Source organism: Heterodontus francisci, chromosome 1, assembly GCF_036365525.1.
Source record: "Heterodontus francisci isolate sHetFra1 chromosome 1, sHetFra1.hap1, whole genome shotgun sequence".
Classification (NCBI taxonomy): domain Eukaryota; kingdom Metazoa; phylum Chordata; class Chondrichthyes; order Heterodontiformes; family Heterodontidae; genus Heterodontus; species Heterodontus francisci.
The window spans coordinates 175,507,796-175,531,218 of record NC_090371.1 but is presented as its reverse complement, the minus strand read 5'-3'; the positions used below and the strand labels follow the sequence as shown (position 1 = coordinate 175,531,218).

The following is a 23,423-nucleotide window of genomic DNA, read 5'->3' as shown; positions in this document are numbered from 1 at the left end:
ATGGTGGGTGGGGCCTGGAAAATGCCACGGGACCCGGCACCGGGAAAGGCCTGCCTATATTACTGGCGGCGGCAAGGACTTGTGGCCGCCGCTCGCGACGGGGCCAAAATGTAAATATTCTAATAGATGCTAATTAAGGAATAATTACTTACCTCGTCGCGCTGGCTGTCCCGCTCCCATATTCCAGTCGGTGGCCAGCACTCCCGCGCCATCCGATCCCTGACCAGTAAACCATTGTAGAAAGCTGGTGGGGAGGAAGTAAGTTTTCAGGGTGTTGGGGGGCAGGGGATAATAAAGTCTTGGGTGAGGGGGGGAATGGTCGTGATTGATAGGTAAGTTTTCTTGGCGTGGGAAGAGGGCAAATAATAAATTGTTTAGTCATTGCGGGGCTGGGAGAGGGGCTTGATTCTTTCATTAAATTTATAACTTTAATTTGATATAACTTTGATCTGGAAGGGTTTGAAGCTTTTTAAAAATGGCGCTTGTGCAGTGGCGCCGGACGCTATTGCCGGGGACAGAGCACCCACCCCTTGCACATTATCGGGGGGGGGGGGGGGGGGGGGGGTCCAACCTGCCACTTAAATGAGTCGTCGTGTTAAATATCGCGGCGGCTCCACAGAGTAATTCTCGTGCGTGCACCCTGCCGTTCTTGAAGCTCAGCAGCGAGCTGGTAAAATGCAGCCCTTTGTTTTAGAAGTAGTACCCTGCCTCTGAGTTAGAAGGTCATGAGTTCATGCCCCATTCCAGGATTTAATTATATAATCCAAGTTGACACCTCAGTGTTGTACTGAGGAAGCACTGTGTTGCTGAGGTGGTGTCTTTTGGGTGAGACGTACTGTCTGCCCTTTTAGGTGCACATAAAAGCTCCCATGGTACTATTCAAAGAAGAGCTTGGATTTCTCCCCATGTCTTTCTCAACCAACACCATCAAAAATGGATTAAGTGCTTATTCATCACATTGCTTTTTGTGGATCCTTGCTGTGTGCAAATAGGTTGCTGCATTTGTCAACAAAACAACAGTGACTGCCCGTCAAAACTAATTAATAGATGATAAAATGCTTTGTGGTGTCTTAAGGACCTGAAATGCAAGTTGATTTTTTTTCTCTATTCCCAGGCCATTACCTCATGATGAGTGAAGAGCAGTATTTGCTGCAGAGGTCTGAAAGCCAGAGATACAATTCCTGTACAGACGGGAAAAAAGCGAATTCATACACTTGTTCTTAATAATTAAATAACTTGTCTTTTATGTTGAATATGAAGCTCATTTCAGTTTAATTATAATCCTAATATGAATGTTTACAATCCATGGAGGTACATTTAGCAGCTGCCATACAGGTATGCCATATCGTATTAGTGTACATTTTGATGACATCCACTGCCAGATAACATTATATTTTCTAAACTAGGAACTGGAAGAAAGTCTGCAGCAGCTTCTTACAACCAAAATAGCTGTGTACATTATGACATTTTTAATCGTGACTGTAGCTTGGGCCTCACATATCAGGTAAATATTGTTTTTACAATTGCGGTACAGTTTAATTATTAATTTACTGTAGAAACAAGTACTGTGCTTAGCAGAAAAAAAACATAGATGAGTACAAGGCCTCATTACTGTAAGTTATGTGAAGAAATGTTGCACGAATACTTTCAGGTACACCACTGAGTTTTATTAGTATGAATAGGATGGTATAATGTATTCCTATTTCGAAAAATTTCCTATTTCCAGTTTTTATTTTTAAAATTTGCATTACTTATGAATACAGAAATGCAAATTTTAAATATCTCAATTTTTTGATAGATTGTTCCAAGTCATTGAACGAATAGATGATGTTCTTGCCCTTCTCAACTTGGTGAGTATACAATCTTCACTACAATCTGCCTCTGAATATCACACTAACTAAATTGAGCACAAGTGTTGTTCACAATTGTGAAAGAATGCTCGTAACTTGCGAGCATTGGTCAGATGCTGCCTTTTTAAATTGGCTGTGTTTGCTGACAATGCAACCACTAGGTGGCGCAGTACTTGCAAATGCAGCCTCTTCCACTGGAACGTCACTGTTTGCGACGTTCAGGCAGCTGCCAGGATTAAAGATGGCGCTGCTCAATTTATCACAGAAAACCAAATGGAACCCGAAAATCCACTCAATGACTGCCAGCGCCGCCTCCATCCCATACCCAACAGTCCCCTGCTTCCTTCTGCTATTTAGCTTCTCTATCGGTTCCTCCTGCTCCCGCTGACTCCCCGCTGCCTTCCCTTAAGCACTCGCTACAGCCTCGCTGGCTCCCCCCCTTCCATCAGCCAGTCACTCCACATCTCGCCAATGCTCCTGCTCTCCAGCTGCTCATTTTCTGCCCCGCCCCGCTCTCCGGCCACTCGGTCCCTGCTACCCAACACCCCACCCCAACCCCGCCAGCCATTAGCTCTAGGCCACGCCACTTCCCTCCTCTCGGCCACGCTCCCACATTCAGTATCGTCTCCGCGCACCGCCTGAAGAAGCAAGGCGGGCCGTAAGGGGTGATAGGGCGACATACGAGCGAGTGGCCAAGAGAAGGGAAGTGGCGTAGCCTAGAGCTAGCAGTCAAAGGGGGGTGGGAAGCAGAGAGCGAATGGCCGGAGAGTGGGGTGGCGGGTGGGGGGAGCGGAAGTGAGGAGCGAGCGGCCAGAGAGCGGGATGGGGGGTGGGGGAAGCAGGGAGCGAGCAAGCGGAGAATGGGGTGGGGGTTGGGAAGCGGGGAGCGAGTGGAGGGTAGTGGGGGAGAGCATTGGCGAGGTCTGGAGCGAGTGGCTGAGGCGGGGAGGAGATGGTGGGGGGGGAGAAAGCGTCGAGCCCTGGAGCTTGTTGTCGAGCGGGAAGAGCAGCCAGTGGGACGGGAGCGGGTAGTTGAGTTAGGGGGAGTGAGTGGCGGGGATCGTTATCCCACGCATGCGCCAATTAGTCCTGGCAAAAGCTGAGATGGTAGGTTGCGCATGTGCAGCATCTCTGAGAGTCGGAGTCCGTTTGCGCATGTGCGCAGCTTGGAACACTCTGATGACATTGGCGGGCCACAGCGTTGTCAGGAGTCACTTTGTTTTGTATCACACTCTGTGCCCCCTCTCAGGTGGATGTAAAAGATCACATGGCACTACTTTGAAGAAGACCAGGGGAGTTCTTCCCTGGCTAATATTTATCCCTCAACAAATGTCACTAATAACCAGATTATCAGGTAATTATCACATTGCGCTTCATGGGGCCTTGCCATCCTCAAATTGGCTGCCACATTTCTGACATTACACCTCAAAATTAATTAATTGGCTGTAAAGTACTTTGGGGTGTCCTGAGGTCATCAAAGCTGCCATATAAATGCAGGTTCTTAGAGTCATGGAGAGATACAGCACTGAAACAGGCCCTTCGGCCCACCGAGTCTGTTCTGACCAACAACCACCCATTTATACTAATCCCATAATAATAAAAGCAAAATACTGCGGATGCTGGAAATCTGAAATAAAAACAAGAAATGCTGGAATCACTCAGCAGGTCTGGCAGCATCTGTGGAAAGAGAAGCAGAGTTAACGTTTCGGGTCAGTGACCCTTCTTCGGAACTATACTAATATACTATATATTAATCCCATATTCCCTACCATATCCCCACTTCCCTCTATTCTCCTACCACTACCTACACTGGGGGCAATTTACAATGGCCAATTTACCTATCAACCTGCAAATCTTTGGCTGTGGGAGGGAACCGGAGCACCCGGCAGAAACCCGCGTAGTAACAAGGAGAACTTGCAAACTCCACACAGGCAGTACGCAGAACTGAACCCGGGTCACTGGAGCTGTGAGGCTGCAGTGCTAACCACTCCGCCACAGTGCCGCCCCAACTTAACCTATACTTCTACAATACTAGTGCTGTGTTGTGACCGATGTGAACAGACAGCACAGAATATCATTATCACACTCAGGACAGATGATGACGTGGGCATTCTGCTTGTGACGATGAGGTGAGAAAGCTGTCTAGGGGTCCCTCTCAGCCTTCACGTAGTCTTACTGTAACAGGGTTTGATTTTAAGCATGCCATGTTTTGAGCTCCCCCTTGGTGAATCCTTGTTCACCGCTTTCCAATTATAAGGCAAAGAAACAAGCACAAACTGGATTTCTTAGGTTTAACGAAGAAAAGTGAAATTTATTAAACTTAAACTAAAAAACTCTAATTCGGTTAACACCTACAGATACACGCCGCGCCCCATGCTAGCATGCACGTGCGATACGCACATGCAAACAGAGACAGAAAAGAGCAGAAGAAAAATAAAGTGGAAAGATTTGAGGAAATCTCTGAAGAGGGTTTTCTGTTACTGTGCTTTGAGCTTGCTGTAGTCCTTGCTTGTAGGTAGATCTTGCTTTTCATTGGGGCCCAGTATTCTTCTTAAATCTTGTTCACTACAGGAGACTTTTCTCTCTTGGGGTTCATGTATCGTCAATGGATTCTGAAGCTGGTGAGAAAGAGATGGGAGCGAACAGGGGAGAGATGTTCTCAGTCCAGGAGCAAAACTGCCTTCAAATTCTCTGGCAAGTTCAAAAAAACCTGCAACAGCCAGTTAATCATGTGACCAGCTGGCCTAATCAATCCTGGCTCTTGTCCTAGCAGACCTTGGAATGTCTCCTCTCCATACAATACCTGGTGATCAAAGGTCCATTGTGGGTTAAATTGGAGCAGTGAATAGCCCTTTTTTCCTTTCAAGTACCGTCTGTCAATATGCAAAATTGTCTTTCCAGCCAATCTGGCAGCCCTTGTCTTCCAGCATTCTCTTCTTCCCAGCAACAATTTGAAATTTAATGTCCATGTGGCAAAATTAATATGCCTCATTCTTGGGCAGGTGGGGGCCTGCATGACAATGTGCATGTTTAATGCATACACCCTGTACACATATGTATAAGCCATACAATGCAACAGTGGCATTTTCAACCTGTTTTTTGTTACTAGTTCTACTTTTTTTCTTTTTTTAAATAAACCTGTCTTTTACAGGTATCTATACAGAGTGATTTGCAGCCAGACTGAATTATACTGGCAGTTACATTTTACTTTGGTTTAGTGCCAAGTAAGTGAGTGTGGGTTTCCTTTGTGGCTCAATTCTCGTGTTTGTAGAGTATGAGCAGGAGCATCATTGCTGTTCAACAGATTTCATACTATGTTTAAAAAGTGCCTACCAAATCACTGTTAAAACAGGACTTAGCACTGATCTAAAGTTGTACTGCACCTGATGTGAAGCCCAAGTAATGTATAGCTATCTACTAGAAGTGGTTTAGCATCCCATATTTTCAGTTATTCAGGAGACAGATTGAGACCTGACTCTCCAATTATCTTGACATTATTTACAACACTGTAAATTTTAGATTAGTTTGTATTGAAGCAAAAATAATATATAACGGGAACCTTATTTGGCATTGGTGTTGTACATCACAGCCTCAATCTGTATTGGTATCTAAAATGATGTAATATTTCTGTTTTCATTTAGGCATGTATGATGCTCATAACCTTCCTGCCTTATACAGTAAGTAGATACATACAATAAGTAGATACATACTGTAGAAGCTGCAACATCTACAGTATATATGAATAGGCCATGTCACTGTTTTAAAGCAGTAATTTTTGTATATATATTCCTTTTGAGAAAATGTGCATTCCTTTGATATTAATTTTCAAATGGTTGATTTTGCATGGTAAAACTTTTTATAAGTTCATTAAATACACATGCTGTTCAGTCATTTTGTATTTACCTTGATTTGGTGGTAGTTAGAATTCTAGACAATTTAATTCATGTCAGTGTTGAATTACAGATTTTCTTAGTAACATTACTAGACTTTAAAATATATTCTAAAATGTAAAGTCTAATATATCTACAAACCACTGAAGCTTGTTACTGAAATATTTTTTCCTCCTTAGTTTTCTCTGATGGCCTCATTTCCAAATGACGCACTTGGAATTCTATCATTTTGTGTTTGTGCCATTATCATTGGATTAATTCAGGTATGGATCAAATGCATATTGATGTGGCTTGTATCAATCTGCAGAAAGGGACTAATAATGCGGGGTTGAAGTTCCTTGGCCTTTCTGTCAAAATCCAATGGGATGGCCACAAAATCTCCTGGGACCCAGATACACTTGGTGCTGGTCTTATGTTACAGTTTCCCGGATAATCTTGTGGGGATGGAGTCACCCCATGCCCCTACAGGACAAGAAGTTTAACGCAGTGGAAACTCCCACAGGCAGGACTTGACATGGTTATGCTTGGTTCTACAAGGCATACTTCAAGGGCAGCCAGCAGTGGTGGGGCTTCACACATCCAGTTTCTGAGGAATAACTGGAATTTTGTAGCCAGCTGCTAAGATGATGTCCTCTATTGCTTTGTACTGTTGGGTAGAATTTGTTGATGCTTTCGTACCTGTTTGTTTTAAATGGATTAGTATCTGTTAATATTGTGGAGAGAGGAATGTGTTAAAAACACATCATCACTGAGATAAAGGAGGAAATTTTAACTTTCAAAAACAGGTAGGTTTGGGCCAGAGTGAAAGTAGTAATGTAAAAAATCTTAAACCTGAATGCAACCCATCTCAAACTCACACACTCCTGATTTTAACAGAGATGGGGGTGGGTGACCAACCAGCTCCCAGGAGGCATGAAACTGCGTGCCTCAAGAGTTTTTCTCTGTTCCAGCATTAACGCTGTCTGAGTTTCCTGTGCCTCAGGAAACTAGGCAGCTAAAAAGAATTGAAGACTGCTGCATGGAACAGCTTGTCCAGCACTGTTTGTGGGCCAGGTGGAACAGGAATACTTTTGCCCATACCACCTAGCAAGCCTGTCAACATCGCCAGTGATCGGACCTGCTCCTTCTGTCCCCACGATCTGATGTCCTCCGTAGCTCACAATCTCCTCCCACCCCTCCCCCATGTTCTTCATAGGCTCTTTCTATGATCTTCCTCCCCTCTCCTGATCTCTCCAGTTCCTGTGATTTTCTCCCCTCCTTCCACGATCTTCTTTCTTCTACGCCCAATATCTGTCATCTTCCATGATCTTCTCCCTGGATCTCTGGCCCCTTCCACAATCTTGTCCTCTCTTCAACTGATCTCTCCTGCCCCCCTGCTTGATGATCCTTCCACCCCTGATCTCTCCCTCCTTCCTCTCCATTCTTCTGGGTTATCTAATGGCTAAATTGCACCCCTTCTCTGACCACACCGCTCCCTCTCCACCTTCGAGTTAATATCTGCGCCAAAGTCTCTCCTTTTCTCCATGGCTAGATTTGCATATTGCAATACTGTATTATCCTATCCTAATCTCTATTATTTGCTTCTCTCTGACCACAGACCTACCTTCCAATCAATCTGGCCATGTTTGGAAAACTACCGCTGATTGAAGTCACACAGAGCACTACTTTTGGATTGCATCATTAAACCACAGACCTTTATCATGCTTCTGCCTCCTTGCAAAAAGTATCTTGAAATACAACATTTAGAAACTATATCATAAGTCCTGAAACCTTGGCTTCGATATGTACTGAAACATAAACTGCACAAGTCAGCTTGCACTCACTTATTGGGCTCCATAGGTCAAGTAACTTATTTATCAGTAAATTAAAATGAGTCATACTTGATATTGCACTTTATATTTTTTTTAAATTCATTCTTGGGATGTGACCAGTGCTGGCAAGGCCAACACTTATTGCCCATCGATAATTGCCCTTGAGAAGATGGTGGTGAGCTGCCTTCTTGAACTGCTACAGTCAATGCAGTGTAGGTACACCCACAGTGCTGTTTGGAAGGGAGTTTTAGGACTTTGACCCAGCGATAGTGAAGGAACGGGATATAGTTCCAAGTCAGGATGGCATGTGATTTGGTGGGTTTGGAAGTTGCGGTTGAAGGAATCTTAGTGCATTACTGCAGTGCATTTTATAGATGGTACACTGTTCCCATTATGTACTGGTGGTGGAGGGAGGGAACGCTTAAGGTGGTGCATGGGGGTGCCCATCAAGTGGGTTGCTTTGTCTTGGATGGTGTTGAGCTTCTTGAGTGTTGTTGGAACTGGACTCATCCAGGCAAGTGGAGAATATTCCATTGTACTCCTGACTGTGCCTTGTAGATGAAGGGCAGGCTTTGGGGAGTCGGGAGGTGAGTTACTTGCTGAAGAATTCCCAGCCTCTGACCTGCTCATGGAGTCACAGTATTAACATGGCAGGCCCAGTTAAGTTTCTGGTCAGTGGTAACCCCAGGATTTTTGTGCTGGATTTAGCAATGGTATTGCCATTGAATGTCATGGGGAGATGATAGATTGTCTAGTTTTGGAAATGGTCATTGCCCGGCACTTGTGTGGCGCATGCAGCAAGACCTGGACAATATTACTTGTCATTTGTCAGCCCAAGGATGAATGTTGTCCAAACCTTGCTGCATGCTGGCATAGGCTGCTTCAATAACTTGAGGATTTGCAAATGGAACTGAACACTGTGCAATCATCAGCAAACATCCCTACTTCTGACCTTATGTTGGAGAGAAGGTTATTGATAAAGCAGCTGAAGACGGTAGGGCCTAGGACACTACCCTGGGAAACTCCTGCAACGATGTCTTTGGGGATTGGGGGGGTTGGGGGCGGGGAGATGATTGGCCCCCAACAAACACAACCATCTTCCTTTGTGCTAGGTATGACTCCACCCACTGGAGAGTTTTCCCCCTGATTCCCATTGTCATGCTAGGCCCCCACCTGCCAAGAATGAGGCACGTTAATTTTGTCATGAACATTGATTTTAAACTGTTACTGGAGTGAAGAAAGGACTTGTTAAACAGATCAGCCATGGCTGGAAAAGACATTTGCATATTAACAGACAGTGTTTGGAAGGACAAAACAGCCATTTCCTGACACATTCAACCCACAATGGACTTTTGATCACCAGACATTGAAGGTGGGGAGCTCGCATTCCAGGTTGACTGCTAAGATGGCCAAATACACAAACTGACATGGTCAAATCAGCTAGTCACATGACTAACCTGCTGGGCAGTCTGAGTTTTTTGAATTTGTACAAACAGTTTGGGCAGAAAGTCTGTTTGCTCCTGGACTGAGAAGATCTCTTTCCTGTCTGCTTCCATCTTTTTCTCAATAGCCTCTGAATCCACTGAGGATGCATGAACCCCAAGAGAGCAAAGTCTCCTACAGCAAACTAGGTTTAAGAAGAATACTGGTCCTCAGCGAAAAGCATGAACCATAACAACTCTTCAGATATTGCCTCAAACTTTTCCACTTTATTTTTCTTCTGCTCTTTTCTGTCTCTGTTTGCATGTGTGTATCGCATATACATGCTAGAGTGGGGCGCGGCGTGTATCAGGCATCAACCGAATTAGAGTTTAAATTTAATAAATTTCACCGCGCCTTCTTTAAACCTAAGAAAGCCTGTTTGTGCTGGTTTCTTTGCCTTATAATTGGAAAGCAGTGAACAAGGATTCACCAAGGGGGAGCTAAAAAAATGTTGTGTTTGAAATTAAACCCTGTTACAGAAGACCAGGTGAAAGCTGAAAGGGAACCCAAGACCTCTTTCTCACCTGGTCGTAACACCATTGACTTCAATTTCACTAGGGCCTCCTGATACCACTCTCAGTCAAATTCTGCCTTGATTTCAAGGACAGTCACTCTCACCTCACCTCTGGAATTCAGCTCTTTTGTGCATGTTTGGACCAAGGATGTAATGAGGTCCGGTGGTGAGTGGCCATGGCAGAATCTGTGTGTTGGTTCAGTGTACCACCCAGTTTAACACTTTTGTTATGTTTTATTGTCTGCAGTTTTCAGTTAGACATTATCTTATGACATACTGTCATATTGATTTCAAAATTACAAAACATTTTGTTTGCTTTGTTCAAGAGAATAATTGCATTTATGTTTAGATCTCTGACGGCTTCCTTGATGACTCAGTGGGTAAATGCACCATGTTGTGATGTACTGAGCCATAAGGAATAAAAAGTTCTGGAGGTTTGATCCATAGTTTGTGCTGAACTGCTTGTTTTTTAACTGCAGCACCAATAGGTGTACAGTTACCCTCAGTGTTCTAGGATGAGGCAGGGTGAAAAGAAAACAACCACCATTCCTAATCCTAATCTCTGTCCATTGACTGCTGCTGTAAAATATGCACTCGTGGACATTGGGACAGACAGGCTCATGTTCAGTTGTTCTCCCCTGAAGTAAGAGACCTGTTGTATCCAATTGTCTAGACTCACAAACTAGTGTTGCTGTCATCCATGGAAGTGTAGGCCTACGTGAGACACTGAGAAATTGAGGAAGGAGGAAAATGTGTACTTTTGGATGTCCTATAACTAGCACACTCAAATGATAATAGTGGTCTCTGTAACTGTTAGAGAAGAAACTTCAGAGCTAACTCCTCCTCCTTCTAATTTTATAACAGGCTGTAATTGTGATTTATGGATTCCGTCGACCTTACTTATTGAATGCTCATATCTGTGCATCAGAAGATCAAATTTCTTATAAGTACCAAATTTTAAAGATGATTTTACGAGCTCCAGCTCTCTTCCTTTTAGCAGGGATCTTGTCCTTCGTCTATTGTCCAGTGGTAAGTTTTTTTTTCCTCTGCTCAGTTTTAAAGTGCTCAGATTTGTTTGTAAATATGTGGCACCTTCAAGAACCACACTTGTAAAAAGTTATCTGAAATCAGAAGTTTGCAACTAAAAGGTCCATGAACATATGAAACAAAAACAGAAAATGCTGGAAATAGCAGGTCAGGCAGCATCTGTGAAGAGAGAAACAATTAGCATTTCAGGTTGTGACCTTCCAACAGAACTGTCAAAAGTTAGAAATGTAGTAGATTTTAAGCAAGTGAAAGGGGTGGGGGAGAAAGAAGAACAAACAGGAAGGTTTGTGATAGGGTGGAGGGCAGGAGAGATAATGCAAAAGGTTTCATGGTACAAAGCCAAGAGCATAGAGTTCAATAATTTTAGATCCTATCCTCTGACCCTTTTTTATTTTACTTATTACATTTTTTTTGCTGGTTCATTTCCCCCCACCACCCCAGCCTTGTTTCTTTCTTTGTGTTTGAACGGTTGCTATTTGGCCATTTACACCTTAGCAGACACATCTTTTGTTTTTCACTTGGTTTTGCACCATGAAACATTTTGACATTTAATCTCTATCACAGACCTTCCCTTTGTTGTTCTTCCCACCCTTTCACTTGCTTGAAACCTCTGTTTCTGTCTTCACAGAAGCTGCCTGACCTGCTGAGTATTTCCAGCATTTTCTGTTTTTGTTTCAGATTTCCAGCATCTGCAGTATTTTGCTTTTCCCTGAACATATAACAGTTCAATTGGTTAAATTAACATCAGCCACACAAAAGCATGATCTCATAAAAGCTGCTAGTTCTGATGGTGTAGGTGCTCCGATTCAAGCTGAGAAACCAACTGTTTAGCTGCCTCATCTATTTTAACTCTGCCTGCTAACTGCCGTTGACCCATGTGAGTAGAAAGCTGTAACAATTGCGCTTACTGGAAAAAAAAATCAAAATCAAACTCTCAATTGCTAGAGACCAGTATTATACTGCTAATCATGGCAAAATAATAGAAAACAAAGTGAACAAAAAGCTTTTGCAACATCAGAGTCTCTGTAAGGTGGTTTATTGTCTTGCACTAATTTAATTTTAAAGAAAATTGATCAACTAATGTTCCTCATCTTGTTGTCTTGAAATTAAATAATTTAACATAAGTTAAAACATCATACCTCATCATTTCAAGAGCCTTTAATTAAATATAATATTCTGGTCTCATTGAGAAGCTAGCCTCTTGTGGCACATCTAGTGACCTGCTGAACCAAATGTGTACCTTCCACAGATGACTTCAGTGCTAGTCATGATAGATTTCTTAGCCTTATTACTATTTCAAATGTAGTGAATCCCTCAAAGAAATGTTCTGGAACTGTCTGTTGTCTTTCTGTATGACTTCCCCTTCATAGAAAGCTTTCTCAGACAGCGTAATCACCTGTCAAGTTACTCCTTGTATGCAAAAGTTCTCATACATCATTAATCATCACTGGTAGAACTACTGTAACCAGAGTTTACATTACATTATGAAGAATGTCTCTTCTGTTGGTAATTTATTACAATGGACTAAAATTTCCTGTAAATTGGAGCCAACTAGGCATTTGTTTGGGCATAGTGCAAATTTTTGGAGCAGACGGTCGAGAAAATTGGGGTGTAAGTGACAAACGCCCGTTTTCACATTCTGCCCACATTTCTTTGATCTTTTGTGCCAGTTCTTCAAAACCTCTGTCCTTTGCTCGTTAACATAGTTCTGCCTCATGCAAAAGACTTGCAATTACACTATTTCAAAATGGGTGTAACTTTAAACCCAAAGTTTTAGTCACAACAAGACCCAAAGTTGTATTTCTGGCATTTTTGTAACAATTTTCAACATTTGTTTTATACATTTTTCTTCACTGGGAACTGCACTTTATTTTCAGTGAATGCACTGTCATGCTGTCTGCATAAGTCACATTGGAAAAACTTCCATGATTCAGTTTTCTCAAACATACATTGTCTGATATATAAAAATTATGGCTTCAAACAATAATTTTCATATGTAAAGAAAGAATATATGGCATGAGTTCCACGCTATCCTCGGACCCTGATTGTTAACACTCATTTTTGCATTCAGGCTTATGCAATGAGAGTGGCCGAAAATTTTGACATAAATTGTTGATGGTAAAATGGGCTTGAATTTTGCATGATATATTGGCATAACTTGCCAAATACATCTCCTCAGAAAATGGCCATATTGTCCAACTTTTTATAACTATTGGGGTCAAGTTTATGTGATATCTGTTCTTATTGCTGTCTCCATTGCACTGCATTTTTATGCCACCTGATGAACCAAAAGAAAATTTAGAGCAGATGTAGGCCTCACAATTCAGGGAATGTCCTGCTACGTGTGGCCATGTAAAACATACTGTTAATCGTTGTTGGACGAACTGGGTGGAAGTTGATGTTCTCCTCCCACTTCTATGATGTATAAGTTCCAGCCACTAAGAAATATGTCAATTTAATTTTTTGTGACTCTCATACCATGGGCTGAATTTTACGAGCGAGCCGCAAATCGTGGCGGCACACTGATGGCGTTCTTCCCATGCGGATGCGCTGTCGCTGAGCCCCCATAATATTTCGCGCGGGGGCTTATTTAAATGGATGGGGCGGAGCAGCCGCCCCCGATGACGTAGAGGGCAGGCGCTGTCGCCATTTTTAAAGGGCTTCAGACCCTTCAGTCTCATTTAAATTTTTAAAGGTCCCATTTCAAAGAAAACTGCAGAATGCTTTTAATTTTACTATGATTCCCCTCTCCCACCCTCCACTGCGTCTTCATTTAATAATTTGACATATCCCCCAAAAAAACACCTTTTGATATTCTGAACTACCCCTCCCCCGACTTCAGCACCTTTTACCCTCAATGCCATCCTATCATCCCCACAACCATAACAATAGTTCTCCCCGCTTCCCCCCTCCCGCCTTGAGAATTAAACTCCTACTCCCTCCCCACCAGTGTCTCGCCTCGGTTCCCCAAACGGGGATTTGACAGCGCAGGACTTCCAGCCACTGGCTGTAATATTGCCGTGGGACGGCTGCCTGGTCCAAGTAAGTTATTTAATATTTATTTGCATTCATTATAATATGCAAATGAAGGCTCCGCCACCATGCAGCGAAGGGGTGGGTGGTGTGTGGAGGGGCGCTCCAAGGCCTCGACGCTGCCGGTTAAATGTGGCGGAGCCTTCCCGGCGTTGGGGGTTATGGCGGGCCTCTCCCAGAAGAATTTTCCATGCCCCACCGCCATGACCTGCGACGTTGGACAGCCTGTAAAGTTCAGCCCCATATTTCTGGACAGTTTTTAAAATGTGGATATTGTCAGTTCAGACATAGATCTATGAAATAACCTACAAGTGATTCAAAGTGATGTTCTTAGAAGGGAAAAAAATCTCAAAGCCTCCTTTATCTTCTAGTGATATTCATGAAGTTCATGAGGTTTATAGTTTATGAATTCATTCTTAGCAATACCCCTACCTGTTAGATATGCATTGAATATCTTAGCATTCACTTGCAGGTATGGATTATGCTTTATGTTGAACTGATGCAGTGTTATAAATAATAGGACTGATTCTACACTCCAGTGGGATGCAGCACTCACAGGGCGTGAGTGCATGGCAGGAAATCCCTGGTGTACAGGCCATTATTTCTAATGTAAAGATAAGCATGGGCTGTGCACCCATAATTTTCTGCCCTGTGCTCTCTGCGGAAGTTCAAAATTGGCACTAATATGATTACACAAATTCGATACGCATTCAAATTGCAGTGGCACATTTTCTCCTCTATACAGTAGTACAGTGACAGAGTATATAATATAAAATATGTGAATCAAAGGCAGTATCATCATATAGGCACAATGGACTGAATGGTCTCCTTTTGTGCTGTATTTATTTTATTATTTTGGCTATTCTGTATCTTCATTTAAATTAGATTACCAACAGCAGCATATTTTATGTTGTATTACGGTATGATCTCACATTGCTTTTCGTTATTCGCAACTTTCTTTTTCTCAGGCGTATGCAGTGCTTGCACTTGTCATCTTTCTCCCATACATTACTCAGTGTACACAGTGGTGTAGGAACAAAATAAAGCGTGAGTATATGAATTATCGTGTAAAGCCACTTTCTGCATGCTTATAGCTATATTGTCCCATTTAGAAATTTCAATCCCTAGGAAGGACAATTGCTATTCGGAACAGCAAGATATCATTCCCTGCCCCCACCTCCCACCATTATCAGTGGAGTGACACAGTGATTGTGGAGATGTTTACAATAAACTATCCTATCTTTCCCTAGAGGAATGAGGAGCCATGGTTGGAAGTGACAATGGGGATAATTTAAATAAATACTAAAGGAGTACAACTTTTACATCTGTTTTAATGAAAATTGTGTGATTTTCCTGCTTTAAATGAAAGTGTATACAAGTTGAGCTGGGGAAGAGAAAACAACAAAGTTTATTTACGTATTTTCTATTTCATGCAAGGTCCAAAGGAACTTCAGAGAGTGCCATTTTACACATTTCACCCAAACGAGCCACTGAGCAAAGAACGTGTGGAAGCTTTTAGTGATGGGGTGTTTGCTATTGTAGCAACGCTTCTTATTTTAGACATATGGTAAGTTTTCTATCTACATCAGTTATGTCATTCGGCTTTTCAACCACTTGCCACGTTTGGTTCCGTTAGCTAGTTTTAACTTTTTAAAAATTGATACAGTTGTTGTCATAGAGTCATTTATACCACAGAAGGAGGCCATTCAGCCCATTAAGTCCATGCTGGCTCTCCACAGAACTACTCAGTGAGTCCCACTCCCCTGCTCGATCCCCATAGCCCTGCAATTCTATTTCCTCAAGTGGCCATCCAATTTCCCATTGAAGTCATTGAGTGTCTCCGCTTCCACCACCCTTGTGGGCATTGGGTTCCAGGTCATGAACACCTGCTGCGTAAAACAAGTCCTTCCCCATATTCCCTCTGCATCTCTTACCCAAGATCTTCAATCTGTGTCCTCTGATCTTTGTACCATTAGTTAATGGGAAAGTTTTTCCTTGTCTAAGCCATCCAAGCCTGTCACAATCCCGCATATATTGGTAGAGGCCACTAATGGAGTATTCAACCATGCCTAGCACTGAACTGTAGATTCCTAATCTCACCAAAATTGGCTTAATTAGAACTAACAAAGAGAATACAGTTTCTTGTCTGTTAACCCCTTTAATGATTTGCTCATTCAGCATTCTGATCTGTTCAGTCAGATTTGAAAAGTCAATATTTTACTTATTTTCAGATTTGGAGTTAACTTAATACGTGGTCAGATTTTAAACTTAAACTATCTTCACAGTAATAGACAATACAGAGTTTGTTTGGTCACAGATCATGGCAGACCAGAGATCATTGGCAGTATAGTTATAGTACAGCTAGGGGAAGGTTGCCCAAGAGCATAGAGGACATAGAAAGTGCATGACTTGCAGGGAGTACTCCCCCAGGCAGCCAATGTATCTGGATATGGAATCATAGAAACTTTACGGCACAGAAAGAGGCCACTTAGCCCGTCATGTCTGTGCCGGCCAAAAAACAAGCCGCCCAGTCTAATCCCACCTTCCAGCATTTGGTCTGTAGCCCTGCAGGTTACAACACTTGAGGTGCATATCTAGACATCTTTTAAATGAGTTGAGGGTTTCTGCTTCTACTATCCTTTTAGGTTGTGAGTTCCAGACCCCCACCACCCTTTGGGTGAAAAATATTTCCTCATCTTCCCTCTAATTTTTCTACCAATCACTTTAAATCTATGCCCTGTAGTCAAAATTGCTCTGCTAATGTAAATAGGCCCTTCACATCCACTGTATCCAGTCCCGTCACAATTTTGTACATTTCAGTCAGATCTCCCCTCAGCCTTCTCTGTTCCCAGGAGAACAACCCGAGCCTATCCAATTGGCTTGCCAATATTCTTTCATGTCCTCTCTTAGCTTTCCTAATTTCCTTTTTGATTTCACCCCTCCACTTCCTATACTCCTCTCGGCTTTCTGTAGTATTGGGTTCTCGGTGTCGGACATAAGCTTTCCTTTTCTGCTTTATCTTACCCTGTAAGCTCCTTGACATCCAAGGGGCTCTAGATTTGGCCGTCGCATCCTTTTTCTTTGTGGGAGCATGTTTACTCTGAACGCCTTGAATCTCCCTTTTGAATGCCTCCCGTTGTTCTGACACTGATTTACCTTCAAGTCGCTGTTTCTAGTCCACTTTCGCTAAACCACTCCTCAGCTTAGTAAAATTGGCCTTGCCCCAATTGAGAACTCTTAACTCCTTATCCTTTTCCATAATTATGTTAAATGACTGAATTATGATCATTACTGCCAAAATGCTCTCCCACTGCCATTCCTTCCACCTGCCCAGCCTCATTTCCTAAAACTGTGTCTAAAACTGCATCCTCTCTTGTTGGACTTGATATATTCTGGCCAAAAAGGTTCTCTGGAATGCACCACAAGAGTTCTGCTCCCTCAATTCCTTTCACACTAAAACTATCCCAGTTAATATTGGGGTAGTTAAAACCCCCTACTATCACTGCCCTATTGTTTTTTCACTTCTCAGAGATTTGCCTATATATCAGCCCTTCTATCTCCCTGTTTGGGAGTCTATAGTACACTCCCAGCAGTGTGATTTGATTGCCCCTTTTTTGTTCCTCAGCTCGATCATATGGCCTCATTTGATGAACCTTCCAACATATCATCCCTCCTCACAGCTGTAATAGTTTCTTCGACCAAAATTGCCACTCCCCCTCCTTTCTTAACCCCCTCCCTATTGCATCTGAAAACCCTGTAACCAGGAACGTTGAACTGCCATTCCTGTCCCTCCTTCAGCTATGTTTCTGTAATAGCTATGATATCATAGGAAAAGAGGGGAGTAGTAGCATGGAAAGAGGCACAGTTGACCAGGGAGGCTGTGTGTCCAACCTGGTCCGTGAGGGCAAGGTTAGACTGTCAACTATTGACAAAGCACACCACAGTGTTTTTCCAGCCATGAACAAGGGACTTCCTAGAATTTATTTATTTATTTAGAGATACAGCACTGAAACAGGCCCTTCGGCCCACCGGGTCTGTGCCAACCAACAACCACCCATTTATACTAATCCTACATTAGCCCCATATTACCTACCACAACCCCACCATTCTCCTACCACCTGCCTACACTAGGGGCAATTTACAATGGCCAATTTACCTATCAACCTGCAAGTCTTTGGCTGTGGGAGGAAACCGGAGCACCCGGCGAAAACCCACGCAGTCACAGGGAGAACTTGCAAACTCCGCACAGGCAGTACCCAGAACTGAACCTGGGTCGCTGGAGCTGTGAGGCTGCGGTGCTAACCACTGCGCCACTGTGCTGCCCAATTAGCCACTTTGTTTAAACAATTTCTGGACAATCAATGCTTTCCTTTCTGCATAATGGAAGATCAATGAACTGCTAGAAAATCTGATCTCACAAGCAAAGCAAATGAGCAAAGCTCCAAAGTCTAGAAAGAAGGAATCAAACGGAAAACTTAATTGAGTTACATGAAATATTAAATCGTGTCGACAAAGTAAACCCAAATTATTACTTTAAAGAAAACCAAACAAACATAACTTTAAATTGGAATATAGTACATTTATAATAGATATTATAAAAATTTAATTACTTTGGAATATAAAATGCCTAGAATAGTCTACCATGCTCGAAAGTGTGGGCAAGAACATGTGGTAAGTTCAAAATGGAGCCTGATGCTCTAATGGAAGAGGAATGAGCTTTGTTCGGCTACATATCCTTTTCTTATCCTTGACATTTTTCTATTCTCATAATTTTATTCAGTTATGCAAATATCTTGGTGTATGCTTTGCTGGTGATATTACTTCTTGTACGATTGTGTTTGAAAGAGCAGCGTCAAGGGTGGCCACATAAACAACTGGTGAGCTGCATTGGATACAGAAGGCCTATAACTGTATCTGCAATTAATCGTGAGGCACCTGTGTCATTGCAGGAGGCTTCCTTTACTAGAATTGCTGTGGTCTTACTCAACTAAAAATTGGTGTGTCTTGGTTTTTGGGCGCGGGGGCTGTGATTTGCACCTGCCTGTACTGTTTCCGAATGAGGTGCGCCCACCTCATTTCCATGAATGTAGCGTGGCTCCGAGTGGATCCCATGCTGCACTATTCTCTGTAGCACTGTCAGAAGTCTCTGCACACCACAGGGGCCAAGTCGCGTTGTGAACAAGCCACGTGCTCCAGACAGCCTTTCCTTTTTAAAGGCACAGTACCTATCAAAGGAAAGTTGCAGTAATGCACTGAAGGCTACTGGATAATTGCTTTGGAATACTCAGGGTCCGGGGAGATGTCACACCATGTCAGGAAAAGGACTTCCCGCTTCAGTGATGCGCATTGGAGGTACTGGTGAGACACGTTTAGGCAAGGAGAGACACCATATTTTGTGGGAGCAGGAAGCCTTTGATGCAGGGCCTCAGAAGGAAATTGGAACAGGTGGCAATGGTGGTTAAAGCCCAGAGTATCGCCCTCCCCCCCCCCCGACCCCGAGGACATGGCAGTAGCGCAGAAAAAAGTTTAATGACCTCACTCGGGTGGTCAAGGTGAGTGAATGCACCTGCATATCACATCTCAGACCCACCACACTTCCCACGTTCTCAACACTGCCCAATGCACCACATCCCCATCACTCATCCAGAAGTATACCCTCGCACTCGGGTCACGCCGCTAACATCCTTATACTACACCTCATCCATACACATCTGCCAGCCGTGCCAGCTGCATACACATCTCTCCATGATTCCAAAAACCTACAGCTATTTAATACTGTCAGGCTCATCACCCGAACACAGTGATTAACTGTCACTGACATTCTGCTCACTGTCTGGCAGGAGAAAGTGTCTCACAACAATCAGGAAAGCCAGATGACCAGGGCATCTGCATCCCTTCACCATACTCGAGGAGATGGTCCAACGAATCATTGTAACTGATGCCACAGAGTCAGTGGCATCCAGTTTTAAAAAAATTTGTTTGTGGGATGTGGGCGTCATTGGCTAGGCCAGCATTTATTGTCCATCCTTAATTGCCCTTTAACTAAGTGGCCTGCTGGGCCATTTCAGAGGGCATTTAAGAGTCAACCACATTGCTGTGGGTCTGGAGTCCCATGTAAGTCAGACCAGGTAAGGACGGCAGATTTCCTTCCCGAAAGGACGTTAGTGACCCAGTTGGGTTTTTACAACAATTGACAGTGGTTTCATGGTCACCATTAGACTAGATTTTAATTCCAGATTTATTAATTGAATTCAAATTTCACCATCTTCCATGGTGGGATTCGAACCCATGTCCCCAGAGAATTAGCCACCCGCGATCTTGAGGGCCCGCTATGATCTTCGGCGCAGCGGCTGGCACTCCCACACCTTCAGATCCCCGTCCAGGGAAACAAGGTGCGACACTGGTGGGGAGTGGGGAAAAGTTAAGTTTATCAGTGCGGGGGTAGGGGACGGAGTCAAATAAATGTCATGGCTGTAGGGGATGGTGGGAAGGGTTGTACTTTAAACTTTGTGCAGTTTGTGGGGGGAGGTCAGATGTTAAAGGTAAGTGTTTTTGGGGGGGAAGGATAAATAGTTAATGTAATTGTTATGGGGTGGTGGGAAAGGGGCCATTGCTGGGGATGGACAGCCTGCCTCCACCATGTGATTGGGGGAGGGAGCAACCCCGTCTATTTAAATGAGCTACAGCGCTTAAGAATATTATAATTGTTACTATGGCAGTCATAAGTTACTCTTGGAATACGTTCAGAATTCCACAGTTGACTTTGCATGTGTCCCCTTACAAGTATCTTTTTAATTGCAATAACTTAGGAATGAAATATAGTGATTAAATTATGCAGTAGGACAACTCTATAACAATGTATCCTCCACCCTCTGTACATTCCAACTTCTGCAAGATTCTGCTATACATATCATGTCATGTATCGCTTCTCACTTTCTGGAGATTACATTTTCTTCGTAATTCTCAGTCAATTACATTTGAAACTTTCACCACCTACAAGTTCCTCCATGACCTCTGCACCCTCCATCCCTTCATTCCTATATCCTTCCCCGAATACTCTTCCTCTGACTCCAGCCTTTTCTGCTTTTCCTCTCCTCCATTGGTGGTAGAGCTTTTAGCAGCCTCAGCTTTCTCTTCTGAGCTCACTCTCTAAATTCTTCTACCTTTCACCTCTCACTCCACCTTTAAAAACCATCGCAAAACCTATTTTATTGCCCAAGATTCTGTCAACCTTTCTGATTTTTCCCTTCCTGACTAAGCATCTAAGATATTTGGGATGTTTTTTATGGTAAATGCAAGATGTATATGTCAAGTGCTCAATAACATTAGTCACGAAGTGAATTAATGGATTTATTGATTTTTCTTGTCGTTTTTTTGGCATATTCTTGTTACAGTGAGGACAATGTTCCTGAACGTAAAGAGGTTGCAGAGAAGTTCCATGGCAAACTTATTGAAGCACTTAGTGAGTATGGTCCAGAATTTCTGGCTTATTTTGGTTCATTTGTGACTGTTGGCCTTCTCTGGTTTGTTCACCATTCACTCTTTCTGTACATCATAAAGTCAACAAGACTGATGGGGCTCTTGAACACATTTTCGCTGGCTTTCATTGGTGGACTTCCATTGGCCTTTCAGCTCACCCATGAATTTGCCGCCAAGTCACGTAATGAGCTTGAAGCCATTCAAATCAGTTGTGTTATAATTTTTCTTGCAAGTCTCTTTCAGTTTGCAATATGGGCTGCAGCACTTTACAATGCAAAGGAAACCCTACATCGCCATATTCGATATGGGGGAAAAGAACATGCATTTATGTTTGCCAAGCTTTCACTTTATCCTTCTGTGACCTTTGTTACATTCTGTCTGACATATGTTTTAAGTAAGTTTAGTACTGAAATTTTCCATTTGATGCAAATTATTGTTCCTTTTGCATTTATTCTTTTACGAATCATTGTCCAAATTGTTCTGGCTATTCTGACATGGTTAATGGGTCGATTAAAACCCAGGACATCAATATTAAAAGAGGAAGAAGAATCTGTCATCTCTGTAAGTGAAGCTACATAACGGTTCACTTGCTGTTGCGAGCACCCAGATTCAAAGCACATGGTTTAAACATTCATATACATGAAGGCTACAATCATTTGACCCATTTCCATTATTACTATTTTTATGTAGCACTTTAACACGTCAAAGCCCATCAAAAGCAATTTATGGATAGAAACAAAATATGCTATTGTATAATCCTGTTGTGTGCCAAGGAAATGGTAGAAAGTGACTTTTCTTGGTTATCAAAGTAATGTTACATATTTTATTACTAATTTTTGTCTGTGTTCTACACATGTTTCATTTTGGTGTTTTTAAAGGTTGAATAATTCTGTAATTCTGTAATTTCAGTTTAACTGTTATAGTAAGAATATGGTTCAGTAAAATTTTCAAAAGTGATTTCTACATTATGTAAAGGTTCAGTTTTACCCCTTTGCTTTACTTAAAACAATATTTTATTCTTAATTACCTGGCTTTCATTATTGTGCTTTTCTACAAAAAAAAGTATACAATATTATCTCTTAATCCAGAGTGTCAAATCATGTAGAAGTCAGTTACTAAGAGTGTTTAGTTGTTTTGTCAATTGTTACATTTCTTTAAGTACGAAACACTCTTAATGTGAAAATCCTGTTTACCCTGATGCAAATAATCATTCTTTAGCAAACTAATCATCTGAAACAGTATATCTGTTCTTAGTGTCTTTTATAATTTAAGTGGTTGTTCATTATTGCTTAAATGATGTTGCAGCTATAAAACTAAGTAATCTGAAAAGGCATGGAAATAAATTGCAGGATAAACAGTGTATTTAATAGCATTCTTTGAATAAACAGGAAAAAATATTTTGCACTGCACAATAAAATTATGTAAAATGCTGCCGCAGTTTTTCATTCTTTGTACATGTTAAAATTTTTAAATACTTGTCTTCTGATATTAGTCATTCTGAAAGCTGTTAAAATTTAAACTAACAATATATTACTGATAATATCCAGTTGTGACAATTTTAAATAAATTCCATTTACTTGTATTATACGAAGTTGTTTTCTTTACCTCCAAAAGAAAATGTATGAAAAGCTTTCCTTATTGAAATTGTCATTGAAGAGGAAGAATTTAATAGTGTTTAAGAGCTAGCATATTTTGCAATAGCCAAACAGACTACATGATCTGAATACTCATGACAAACGTATCTACTCCAAAATTCATGTTATGCTTTTTTTCCACTTCTATTATAATTCACCTTTAGTGCAAGTTAGATCTATTTAGAGATTGGACAAACAGTAATGAATGTTAATTGATCTATTTCATTCTTCGAATGTTGTTCAATCTCCCTTCTAACTTCAATTCTTTCTCGGCCAGCTTTGAATGATTCACAGGCTGGGGAGGTCATGTGATTGGTATGGCCCCATTTAAGATTTAAGAGTTTTTAAATGGACGCTGTCCTTTTTTGAATTATTTATTCACAGGATCTGGGTATTGCTTTCCTTATTGACTTTGAGAAGTTGATGGTGAACGTCCTTCTTGAATACTACAGTTTGTGTGGTGAAGGTACTCCCAGAGTGCTGTTACGTCGGGAGTTCCAAGATTTTCAACCAGGGACGTTGAAGGTCTGGCAATATATTTCCAAATCAGGACAGTGTGACTTGGAGGTGGACTTGTGGTGTTCCCATGCTCCTGCCACCCTTGTCCTTCTAGGTGATAGAAGTCACATATTTGAAAGGTGCTGTCAAAGAAGCCATGGGGAGTTGTTGTAGTGCATATTGTA

The 23,423-nt window shown here is 42.2% G+C and overlaps 1 protein-coding gene across 2 annotated transcripts in view; it reads left to right on the top strand.

The window, feature by feature from the left end:
• Positions 1-22,537, top strand: part of tmem175 (transmembrane protein 175) — a 55,638-nt gene extending 33,101 nt beyond the window's left edge. The window contains exons 3-10 of one of the 2 annotated variants that reach the window (XM_068038919.1): positions 1,407-1,504; positions 1,799-1,850; positions 5,492-5,527; positions 5,920-6,003; positions 10,412-10,576; positions 14,596-14,674; positions 15,065-15,194; positions 21,022-22,537. In XM_068038919.1, coding sequence (XP_067895020.1) covers positions 1,407-1,504; positions 1,799-1,850; positions 5,492-5,527; positions 5,920-6,003; positions 10,412-10,576; positions 14,596-14,674; positions 15,065-15,194; positions 21,022-21,685 — 1,308 coding nt within the window. In that variant the 3' untranslated portion in view covers positions 21,686-22,537. The remainder of the gene's footprint in view (positions 1-1,406; positions 1,505-1,798; positions 1,851-5,491; positions 5,528-5,919; positions 6,004-10,411; positions 10,577-14,595; positions 14,675-15,064; positions 15,195-21,021) is intronic. The other variant, XM_068038929.1, reaches the window with a different exon arrangement.
• The last annotated feature ends 886 nt before the right edge of the window (positions 22,538-23,423 follow it).